Source organism: Pongo abelii, chromosome 7 (genome assembly GCF_028885655.2).
Source record: "Pongo abelii isolate AG06213 chromosome 7, NHGRI_mPonAbe1-v2.0_pri, whole genome shotgun sequence".
NCBI classification, from domain to species: Eukaryota; Metazoa; Chordata; class Mammalia; order Primates; family Hominidae; genus Pongo; species Pongo abelii.
Genome location: NC_071992.2, coordinates 100,178,937 through 100,191,193, shown reverse-complemented (window position 1 = coordinate 100,191,193; position 12,257 = coordinate 100,178,937). Strand labels below are relative to the sequence as shown.

At 37.8% G+C, this 12,257-nt stretch overlaps 1 protein-coding gene across 8 annotated transcripts in view; it reads right to left on the bottom strand.

Annotated features, from left to right (window-relative positions):
• RALYL (RALY RNA binding protein like) overlaps window positions 1-12,257 on the bottom strand; it is a 717,288-nt gene that overhangs the window by 71,257 nt on the left and 633,774 nt on the right. For all 8 annotated transcript variants that reach the window (XM_024251522.3, XM_024251539.3, XM_054561801.2 and 5 more), the window contains one exon: window positions 152-199. In XM_024251522.3, coding sequence (XP_024107290.1) covers window positions 152-199 — 48 coding nt within the window. The remainder of the gene's footprint in view (window positions 1-151; window positions 200-12,257) is intronic.

The following is a 12,257-nucleotide window of genomic DNA, read 5'->3' as shown; positions in this document are numbered from 1 at the left end:
TATGTATATTTTGTTGGGATTTAGTATTTTATTTTTAACTATAATAATATTGTTTTAAATACCATAATTAAGAGCACCCATGAATAAAATGTACAAAATGGTTAAAAGATAATTTAAGTCATAGGAAAACAAGGATGAAAAATTCACATACCGATTGTAGAAATCATCTCTGTAGTAATCATAGTCAAAGACATAACCGCTAAAGAGGGAAACAAAAAAATTAGTTGGCATTTGTTTCAATGACATTAATTTTACTATTAACTTATGATGTTATAGCATAAAATGTGTTACTTTTAAAATATTTATCTTTCAATATAATTATGCATCCAAAGGACCTTCCAAGATAATGTCCAATTTGATATAATGTCATGCCAAATTATTATTACATGTTTGACAATGTAGAGACTGATAATGGTGTGGTTTGGAATGAAGATCAGAACAGGTAGCAAAATAAATACGTTAAAACTTTTCGGGCGCCTGTAGTCCCAGCTACACGCGAGGCTGAGGCAGGAGAATGGCGTGAACCTGGGAGGCGGAGCTTGCAGTGCGCCGAGATCGCGCCACTGCACCCCAGCCTGGGCGACACAGAGCGAGACTCCGTCCCCCCCCAAAAAAAAAAAAAAAAAACTTAGGTATGAATGAAGACCATAGTTTTTCATCTCAGACAAGATATCATATAGTTGTCCCTTCTTTCTGAGGTAATATAATTATCCCTTCTTCCTAAGGTATGTACAATGAGGCTACATAATGAACAAAAGGTATTGAAATAAGATAAATGGAAAGGTTTAATAACCCATTCATTATAGAAATGGTGAATAGAAATGCTGAATAGAAATATGGTTCCTTGGAAATTCAGCATTTTTTAATTCTAAAACTATGGATTCAATACTTTAAATAGAGAAAGACTAGAAATATAACTGTGGCTGTCTTACCAACAATACCTTAATATTTTAGTATATTTAAATATGAATTAGTAAATGCATTTCAGTGATAACAGTATTACGACTAAGCTCCCTAAAGGAATATATTTTAAAAAGTCACCTCCATCCACTTGCCTTGTTTGAATTTCCAAAGCACTTTATATGCATTTCAATTACAGGCATCAAAACAACTCTGTTGGACAGCATAACCTGAAGAAACTAAGGTGCAATAGACCTAAGTGACTTGCTCAAATTTGCATTCCTACTAGGTGACAGAGCTGAGATTTAAGGGAAAGTTTTCTGATTTCACAAGTGGGGTCATTTTCACAACACCTCGCAACACTCCCCAACCTGGAAGAAGTCTTAATGTGATGATGAATGGAGTAACTGTACCACAGGGGAGTAATTTAAAAAAAAAAGTTTACTTACTCATTTTCTTTTCATTGTGGCAAAACATACATAACTCCATATTTACTATTCTAATCATTTTAAAGTTTATGATTCAATGGCATTAAGTACATTCACAAAATTGTACAAACATTGCCACTACCCATTTCAATAACCTTATCATCAACCTAAACAGAAACTTTGTACTCATTAAACAATAACTTCCCATTCCTGCCTCTCCAGCCTCTGTCATTAATACAAATACAAATCATACAATCATATAGTCATACAATATTTGTTCTTTTGTGTTTGGCTTATTTTACTTAGCATAATATTTTCAAAATTTATCCATGTAGTATGTATCAGAATTTCATTCCTTTTTAAGGATGAACAATATTCCATTGGGATGAGATATATACATATATATGTATAACATATATATACACACACACACACATATATACACACACATATATATGTACACACATATATACACACACACACAAACACAAAATATTTAAAAGTATTACCCCAATAGAATATTATTAAAATATATGTAAATATTATCTATATCACCCCTACAGATATATATGTATACTGACATACATATCACTTTTTCTTTACCCATTCATCTATTGATAGACACTTGGCTGTTTCCACATCTTGGCCATTATGAATAGTGTTTCTTTGAGCACTGGTGCAAAAGTGTCTGATTCCCTGATTTCATCTCTTTTAGGTATACACCTAGAAGTGGAATTGCTCGGTCATATGGTAATTCTATGTTTAAAGTTTTGAGAAACTACTATATAACAGAGGAATAATTTTATATTTCCAGATAAATTTAGCAGACCTTTACTTTGTAACTATTCTTATGTTAACTGAAATAACCTTATTAAGAGGGGCTTGTTATTTTGGCTTTGAGGATAAATTTATTTATAGCTCCTCACGCTCTTACATAGAGGGTGAAAAATCCTGATCTAAGAGCAGACCTAATCCATGAAGGTAAAGCCTGCCTCCAGGTCTGTCAAATGGAACACATGGTGTTTGGGTTCAGGTGCTGAAATATAAAGTAAGAACTTACTCCATTTGAGCATCCGGATGGAAGACTGAGCATTGTATGGCTAGAGCAATGCTGTATCCATCTATGCAAACCAAGGGGACAATGAGACCACTGCCTAAAGTGTAAGAGGGAAATCGCCACTTTTGTCTGGCAGTCATGGATTATTAAAATAATAATGGTTTTTGCTTTAGTTTATTCTAATAGTATAGATAACAACTGTGACATTGAGTTGAGGGATGCTAAAGCCAACCTATTGGCTACCATCAAACCCTAAGGTGTAAATGTCACCTCAGGAGATCAGAACAAGAGGGCTAACTAGATGCAGCTAGAAAGCGCCTGTCTCACCAAGAGACGCCAAAATGTGGACTAAACCTACATACTTAAAGCAGATCTTTTGAGAGAAAACACTGAGAGTCAACAGAGAGGTGACACAGTAACTGAGGCTGAAGATGGAGGAAGCTGGGGACCCTGCATGGGGATGCCAAGTGCCAGGACTAATTCCCAGCCCTGAATGGCTATTAAGGAAGGCTGAGTGAAGTGACTGTGGGGCAACCCACTTTTGCCACAGACCTCTGGGATCCTAGCTATAAGAGATGCCATGATCCCCACAGACATTTGAACTGGCAGGGGAATCTGCTCAGAAAATAGGCAGAGGTGGAGCTCCAGTCTGGGCAGAGCCCAAGGGATTTTGTGTGGGGGGCAGTGGCAGCAAGACATGGCCGCAGGTGCCCATCTCCCAAGACTTTCCACTAAACTGGTAGACGAAGAAATTAGAAAACTCCCAAATTAACAGTCCAATACAGTATATGGGGGAATTAGAAAAACAAGAGCAAATTAACCCCAAAGTTAGCAGAAGAAAAAAATAGCCAAAAGTGGAGCAGAACTGAATGAAACCAAGATGCGAAAATCTACACAAAAGATCAATAAAACCAAAAGTTGGCTCTCTAAATAAATAAACAAGATCAGTGACACAGATAACATTATAATCAATCCCACAGAAATGCAAAAGATCCTCAGAAACTATTATGAACACCGCTATGTACACAAAATAGGAAATCTAGAGAAAATGGATAAATTCCTTGAAACACAACCTCTCATAATTGAGCCAGGAAGAAACTGAAAACCTGAACAGACCAGTAACAAGTTCTGAAATGGGATCTGTAATACAAAATCTACCAACCAATAAAAGCTCATGATCAGATGTATTCACAGCTGAATTCTACCAGACAAATGAAGAAGAGTTGTTACCAATCCAACTGAAACTATTCCAAAAAAATTAAGGAGGAGAGACTTCTCTCTAACTCACTCTATGAAGTCAGCATCATCCTAACACCAAAATCTGGCAAAGAAAAATAATACACAAAAATCGGTAGCATTTCTATATACCAATAACATTTAAAGTGAGAGCCAAATCAAGAATGCAATCCCATTCACAGTAGCCACAAACAAAAATAAAATACCCAGGAATTGATTTAACCAAGGAGGTGAAAGATCTCTACAAGGAGAACTACAAAACACTGCTCAAAGAAATCACAACATAAAATATAGAAAAACACTCCTTGTTCATGGATTGGAAGAATCAGCATCATTAAAATGGCCATACTATCCCATGCAATTTACAGATGTAATGCTATCCCTATAAAACTACCAACATCATTTTTTAAAGAACTGGAAGAAACTATTGAAAATTCATAAGGAACAACAACAACAACAAAAGAGCCTGAATAGCCAAAGCAATCCTAAGCAAAAAGAACAAAGCAAGAGGCATCACATTATCCTACTTCAAACTATACTACGAGGCTACAGTAACCAAAGAGCATGGTCCTGGTACAAAAATAGACAATAGACTAAAGGAACAGGATAGGGAACCCAGAAATAAAGCCATACACCTACAGCCATCTAATCTCTGAAAAATTCAACAAAACTAAGCAATAAGGAAAGGACTCCCTAGTCAATAGTGCCATCATAGCTGGCTGATATGCAGAAGAATAAAGCTAGACCCCAACCTTTCACCATATACAAAAACTGACTCAAGATGCATTGAATATTTAAATGTAACACCTCAAAATATGAAAATCTTAAAAGAAAACCTAGGAAATCCCCTTTTTGATATTGGCTACATTTTCAAAAGCTATTGCAACAAAATCAAAAATTGACAAGTCGGACCTAATTAAACTCAAGAACTTCTGCACAGCAAAACTATGAAGGAAGTAAACAGCCTGCAGAATGGGGGAAAATATTCACAAACTGTGCATCTGACAAAGGTCTAATATCCAGAATCTGTAAGAAACTTAAATAAATCTTCAAGCAAAAAACCCACCCTATTAAAAAGAAGGCAAAAGACATGAACAGACACTTCTTAAAAGAAGACAAGCTGACAACAAACATATGAATAAATGGTCATCGTCACTAATCATTAGATAAATACAAATCAAAACCACAATCTCACACCCCTCAGAATGGCTTTTGTTAAAAAATCAAAAAACAACAGATGGAGAGGATGCAAAGAAAAGGGAATGGTTGCTAATTCCAATAAATATATTTGAGTATTTACTGTGTAGCAGAAACGGTGCTAGACATATTTGATGAATTCAATAGCTATTGATTGAGGGGACAATCATTTTCATGGAATAAAAGTTCTCAGTATTTTCAGATGTAACCAAATAAGCTCACAAAGGAAATATGTGACTAAATTTTTTATTTTTTAAATTTTTTTATTATACTTTAAGTTTTAGGGTACTTGTGCACAACGTGCAGGTTAGTTACATACGTATACATGTGCCATGTTGGTGTGCTGCACCCATTAACTCGTCATTTTACATTAGGTATATCTCCTAATGCTATCCCTCTCCCCTCCCCCTACCCCACAACAGGCCCTGGTGTGTGATGTTCCCCTTCCTGTATCCATGTGTTCTCATTGTTCAATTCCCACCTATGAGTGAGAACATGCGGTGTTTGGTTTTTTGTCCTTGCGATAGTTTGCTGAGAATGAAGGTTTCCAGCTTCATCCATGTCCCTACAAAGGACATGAACTCGTCATTTTTGATGGCTGCATAGTATTCCATGGTGTATATGTGCCACATTCTCTTAATCCAGTCTATCATTGTTGGACGTTTGGGTTGGTTCCAAGTCTTTGCTACTGTGAATAGTGCTGCAATAAACATACGTGTGCATGTGTCTTTACAGCAGCATGATTTATAGTTCTTTGGGTATATACCCAGTAATGGGATGGCTGGGTCAAATGGTATTTCTATTTCTAACATTTTTTCCTGCATTTCAACTTTGGTGAATCTGACAATTATGTGTCTTGGAGTTGCTCTTCTTGAGGAGTATCTTTGTGGCGTTCTCTGTATTTCCTGAATCTTAATGTTGGCCTGCCTTGCTAGATTGGGGAAGTTCTCCTGGATAATATCCTGCAGAGTGTTTTCCAACTTGGTTCCATTCTCCCCGTCACTTTCAGGTACACCAATGAGGCATAGATTTGGTCTTTTCACATTGTCCCATATTACTTGGAGGCTTTGTTCATTTCTTTTTTTCTTTTTTCTCTGAACTTCTCTTCTCGCTTCATTTCATTCATTTGATCTTCCATCACTGATACCCTTTCTTCCGGTTGATCGAATCGGCTACTGAGGCTTGTACATTTGTCACGTAATTCTCGTGCCTTGGTTTTCAGCTCCATCAGGTCCTTTAAGGACTTCTCTGCATTGGTTATTCTAGTTAGCCATTTTTCTCATTTTTTTTCAAGGTTTTTAACTTCTTTGCCATGGGTTCAAACTTCCTCCTTTAGCTCAGAGTAGTTTGATCGTCTGAAGCCTTATTCTTTCAACTCGTCAAAGTCATTCTCTGTCCAGCTTTGTTCCGTTGCTGGTGAGGAGCTGCATTCCTTTGGAGGAGGAGAGGTGCTCTGATTTTTAGAGTTTCCAGTTTTTCTGTTCTGTTTTTTCCCCATCTTTGTGGTTTTATCTATCTTTGGTCTTTGATGATGGTGACGTACAGATGGGGTTTTGGTGTGGATGTCCTTTCTGTTTGTTTGTTTTCCTTCTAACAGTCAGGACCCTCAGCTGCAGGTCTGTTGGAGTTTGCTGGAGGTCCACTCCAGACCCTGTTTGCCTGGGTATCAGCAGTGGTGGCTGCAGAACAGCAGATATTGGTGAGCAGCAAGTATTGCTGCCTGATCGTTCCTCTGGAAGTTTTGTCTCAGAGGAGTACCAGGCCATGTGAGGTGTCAGTCTGCCCCTACTGGGGAGTGCCTCCCAGTTAGGCTACTCAGGGGTCAGGGACCCACCTGAGGAGGCAGTCTTTCCGTTCTCAGATGTCCAGCTGCATGCTGGGAGAACCACTGCTCTCTTCAAAGCTGTCAGACAGGGACATTTAAGTCTGCAGATGATTCTGCTGCCTCTTGTTTGTCTGTGCCTTGCCCCCAGATGTGGAGTCTACAGAGGCAGGCAGGCCTCCTTGAGCTGTGGTGGGCTCCACCCAGTTCGAGCTTCCTGGCTGCTTTGTTTACCTACTGAAGCCTGGGCAATGGTGGGCTCCCCTCGCCCAGCTTCGCTGCCCCCTTGCAGTTTGATCTCAGACTGCTGTGCTAGCAATGAGCAAGGCTCCATGGGCTTAGGACCCTCCGAGCCAGGTGCAGGATATAATCTCCTGGTGTGCCGTTTGCTAAGACCATTGGAAAAGTGCAGTATTAGGGTGGGAGTGACCCGATTTTCCAAGTGCCCTCTGTCACCCCTTTCTTTGATTAGGAAAGGGAATTCCCTGACCCTTGCACTTCCCGGGGGAGGTGATGCCTCACCCTGCTTCGGCTCACACTCAGTGCACTGCACCCACTGTCCTGCACCCACTTTCCGACACTCCCCAGTGAGAGGAACCCGGTACCTCAGGTGGAAATGCAGAAATCACCCGTCTTCTGCGTTGCTCATGCTGGGAGCTGTAGACTAGAGCTGTTCCTATTTGGCCATCTTGGCTCCACCCCCCACCCCCAAATTGTTTTTATAATTTTTTTCGGAGACTCTTTTTTATGCTGTAATCTCAGACAGCAGAGTTTAATTGCAAGAAGAAAATATGACACACTCATCAATTATAAAGGCGTTATTAATATAGATGACAGTAATGATTTCCACTTACGCGTCTTATACCTTCAGTAAATACTTCGATAATTTAAAAGCCTTCTGGAAATTTAAAAGTACACAAGAAAAGAAAATTCATTTTTATTTTTTTCAGTTGCTGCTTAAATTATCTTGTCCAGCCTGCTTATTTTTTGTTTAATCTTGACGGCTAAGATGTATTTACAAGAACCAGTTATAGCTAAGTATTCTGAATTGTTTGATTCTCAAGTTCCACTGCCTGCCATCGTAAACTCAATTTTATCTGTCAAAGTTAAAAATAAAATGAAATGCACAAACAGACCTGTCTTGGTAATCATGTCAAGACTGCTTTTGTCTTAATGGTTTGGGCTTTTAGCAGAAATGTCATGGCAGTAGTTGGCTCAGGTCATAAGCTATAAAATCAAGCTGGATTTCCAAGAAAGAGAAAGAGATTCAAAGAGATTCAAAGATCACACCAGGGCAAGTCTGATTCACGCTAGCTATTGTTTCCCCAGTGTTCTTGCCACCCTCCTCAGTCCTTTTTTGTGGGGGAGGGGATCCTTTTCTCTCTTTCCTGTTTCTATCTCTTTCATAAAAATCCCCTTTTTCTTTCTGAGTGAACCTCTATTTGAAATCACCCACCAAAAGATAGCATTGTGAGGAGTCATATTCAGTTTTTAAAAAAATTTTATGTATCCTAGAACTGTATTGCTAAGAAGAGTTGGTTTTTCAGTTAAGAAAAATCCCTGCCCCACATCCCTTTTCTCCCTCATAAACTGAGAGTGGTACTGTGATCCTTATGGGATGATCTATTTTGGCTTTTAAGAGAAGAACTTTTGCCACTCTCACTTTAATAGTTTAGTATGACAATTTTGTTCTTAGGTAACTGAAAACAAAAATGATAATAAATTAGAAGTTTAGGGACTGTCTAGGATGAAACTCAACCAAGGAAATGCTGAGGTTTCTATTACTTGGAAGCATAACCATTGGCTTATGGCAGGTATTTGACCTTCTAGAAAAATGAAATGATGGTTTTGAATGTTTAGTGCAAACAAATATTTCATATTGTTTATTTAAAAATCCAGTACACCTTTACTAATTTGATCCTACTTCTCAGTGTTTCCTTAATCATTCACATTCACATTCTCTCAAGATGTAATGGGGAATCAGAATTGCTAAAGTAATTGCTTAGAGCCATACATCCACACTGTTTCTTTTATTACTGAAGATTAAATGAGGACCAAGTAACTTTCCTGAAATTTCATTTAAACTTTTTCATTTATAGAAGAATCACAACTCATTGGGTTTTACAATATATGTAATCAATTTTATCTAATCCCTTTGAATTCATAAAGCCAGTTTCATATGAGTAGGCTAATACCCAAGGTATTTCTTTTTATTTTCCCTCACCGAATTTCATTAAAATATAATCTTAAGAATATTAATAAATTCCCTAGCACAAGTAGGAAACATTTTAATGTGTTCTTAGCAAACATCTTGCCAAAAATAACTACTACTAGAGCCTTCTCAATTGCTATAACTGGCTTCCTATATTAAATTGAATAATCAATTATTGAGTTCTTATTTGTAAGTCAGGTGCAATACTAGGAGTTGTGAATAACATTCTCAGTAAAACATGACTTCTAACCTCAAGGAATTTCAATCTAAGTATAAGAGATTAGACAAATACACAGATGACCGTAAGTTGAGGCAGAATTTGATAACTGTCAATCTGAAATAAGAACTTCTATGAGAGCTTATAAGCAGGGGAAATAGGATGTGGTGAGTGAGACACAAGGATCAAACATGGCTTCATGAAAGAGCTGGCATTTGAACTGGACCTTGCAAAGAGTAGGGACTTGACAAGTGAATATTCAAAGGGTAGGTCTTTCTAGATGATCAAGAAATCTGGTGGTAGAAAAATGTGGAAGAAGTATGGACAATATGTTTTATGGAGATTATTCTCTCTCTTTGGCACAGCTATTCTTCAGAATACTCATGGTTAGTTCTAGAAGTTTGAATGCAGAAGATATAATGTAAAAATAATGCAGGATATAATTCAACTAACTGGCTGAATTTCCAGAGCTTACTTCCCCGTGGATAAGGTGACATCAGAAGTATCCTTAGATGTATCTACAGGATCCTGCTTCTAATTCATCATAAAATGTTGGTGTAGGTTTCTAGCTGTCAGAGTATCTAAAGTTAAATAAATTTATAAACTTTGCCAATATAATATTGTGAACAAAAATCTGTTCATTTCACTTTAGGGAATATATATAAATTTGTACATTTACTTTGGTGTATGTCACCAATACATATGCACACATATATATGAAATTCGAAAACAGTGAAATAAGCTACTTAGTCTAAGTTTCATTGATAAAATATTCAATTTATTTTCAAGGACCTTTGTAATGGGGGAGAAAGTGAGGAGAAACCTAACGGGACCTAAATACTTATGATAGCTTCATAGAGTTCCTTGCTACTGATGAATCAGGACCTGTCACCTGAGGAAGAGAAAATGGCTAAGAAGTTCTAAAGATTAAAATAATCCACCTAACTTAAGAAAGTTCTCATTCTTTGCTTGCTGTGAGTCAAGTTTACTGTCTCACACATTTAAAGGATGATTACTTTAATTGATAGACCAGTGACAGAATGTAGGAAGAGTAAATTTTGGAAATGAGAAAAGGAGGAAGAAAAAAACCTATTATTTTTCTTTCTTTTGGCTAGTAACACAGGGTTTCTGATTTTGGAATTATCACTTTGAATGGGGTATGTTGTTACTTTTCTCTCTACTGTGTCTTTTAGGAAGCATACTTAAATAAAAATAACAGCAACAGCATAAAACCCTTCAATTAGTCCCCATGGCTTACAAGGTAACATACAGATCTCTTCAACATTCAGGACTCTCCAAAATGTAGCTCCTTTCTCTGACATTCTTTCACTATTCATTCAATTACTCTTTTAATCCATCAGCATTTCTCAGCACCTACGCTCTGTCTGGCTCTACTCTGGTGCAAAAAAAAAAAAAAAAAAAATCTCCTTGCTCTCAGGCAGAGACATTCTTGTATCTTGACACAATCTTTTGCATTAGCTCAACTGATGGCTCAACAAAAGGTTTCCTGTTACACTCTCCATCCATCAACATATGTGGTATATTCTTTCTGCTGGAAGTATGTCCATTTCTTTTTTTTTTTTTTTTTCAGATGGAGTTTTGCTCTTGTTGCCCAGGCTGGAGTGCAATGGCATGATCTTGGCTCATCGCAACCTCCGCCTCCCAGGTTCAAGCAATTCTCCTGCCTCAGCCTCCCGAGTAGCTGGGATTACAGGCATGCACCACCACGCCCAGCTAATTTTGTATTTTTTTTTTTTTAGTAGAGACAGGGTTTCTCCATGGTGAGGCTGGTCTCGAACTCTTGACCTCAGGTGATCCGCTCACCTCGGCCTGCCAAAGTGCTGGGATTACAGGCGTGAGCCACCGTGCCTGCCCAATATGTTCATTCTTAAAGGCCTAAATCAAGCTCCACATCTTCCCCCATTATAAAGTTTGTTGAATTAGACTAAATTCCACTTTCTGTGCTATTCTTTGATTATAGCTTTTTTGAATTTACATCCAACTCATGCTTGTCAGCTCTCTGCTTCTCTTGTCACTTAGCTAATCTGTATAGATTTATTTTTGTTAGCCTTTCCCCTCACAAGCCAGTCTTTCCCTTCCATTAATCATCACCGTCTCTCTTCTTTGAACTTAATCTAATTTAACTGAATTTCTTGACACTGAAGTTTTCAGGGTAAAATATTCCAGGACGACTCATGTCAAAATCCTGTAGAGTATGATCCATCTCTTTGTTTTAACTGTTCAATGTAGTCATTAATGTTCAGGTCTCATTCTTACAGCTTCTTAAGCACACTTCTATCTAAATGTATTATATTGTATTTGACTGTTTATGAGTCTATCTCACTAGATCATAAGCTCTGAAAAGGCAAGGTGTTTTAGTCACCCAAAGATATTTTTTTAAATTGAATGTTACACATTTGTGGAACTTTCTGCTATAGTATTTACTTTCTGTAGAAAAGTAAAGTGTTTTCATTAGAATTTTCAAATACCTGAATATTGATATTAGAATGTTTAGAGCATTACAATTGCTATATTGGGTTAGATCTTTCTTCCTTCTATCAATTTATTGCTGGTCAGCTCTAAATCTACCCTTTTTTTGCGCTTGCTTTGTAATAATGGAGCTGGACTTCCTCCTTTGCCTGCTGACACAGTGTTAAAGTTTGGCAGTACAGGGTGCTGGAGGAAAACGGCAAGGCATGGAAGAAGAAGAAGGAGCTTCTTTTTCCAGGTGCTTTTCTTCTTATTCTCTGGCACAGCTACCAGCAGCTTGTCAGAGGCCCAGTGATAACCATGGGCATCTCAGCAGAGGTTTCCTACTCATCACCTCCAGTCCACTAACATCCTCATAGACTTCTCTGACCTCCAGTCAGCTGCAAACACATCTTCTCCAGTGAGATTTGCATCTCAACCCTGGGGAGAGAGGCTCTCTTCAACTTCATTTTTCCCTTGAGTACTCTCCTTCAGCCACAGAGGTAGTAGCTGTTCCAAGCACTTTCTATTCCAATATTCTTTTGCAGATCCTGACTGACACAACCCAGTTTAGGCTGGGTTGTATTTTACATGTTTTGTGTTTTTGTATTCCATGTTTGTTGAGAATAACCACGTGACACGTAGTCGAAGAGTACACTTGTTCATTTACAAGTAAATGTTTTTCATAGTTCATGCAGTTGATATTTTTATGATTTAAC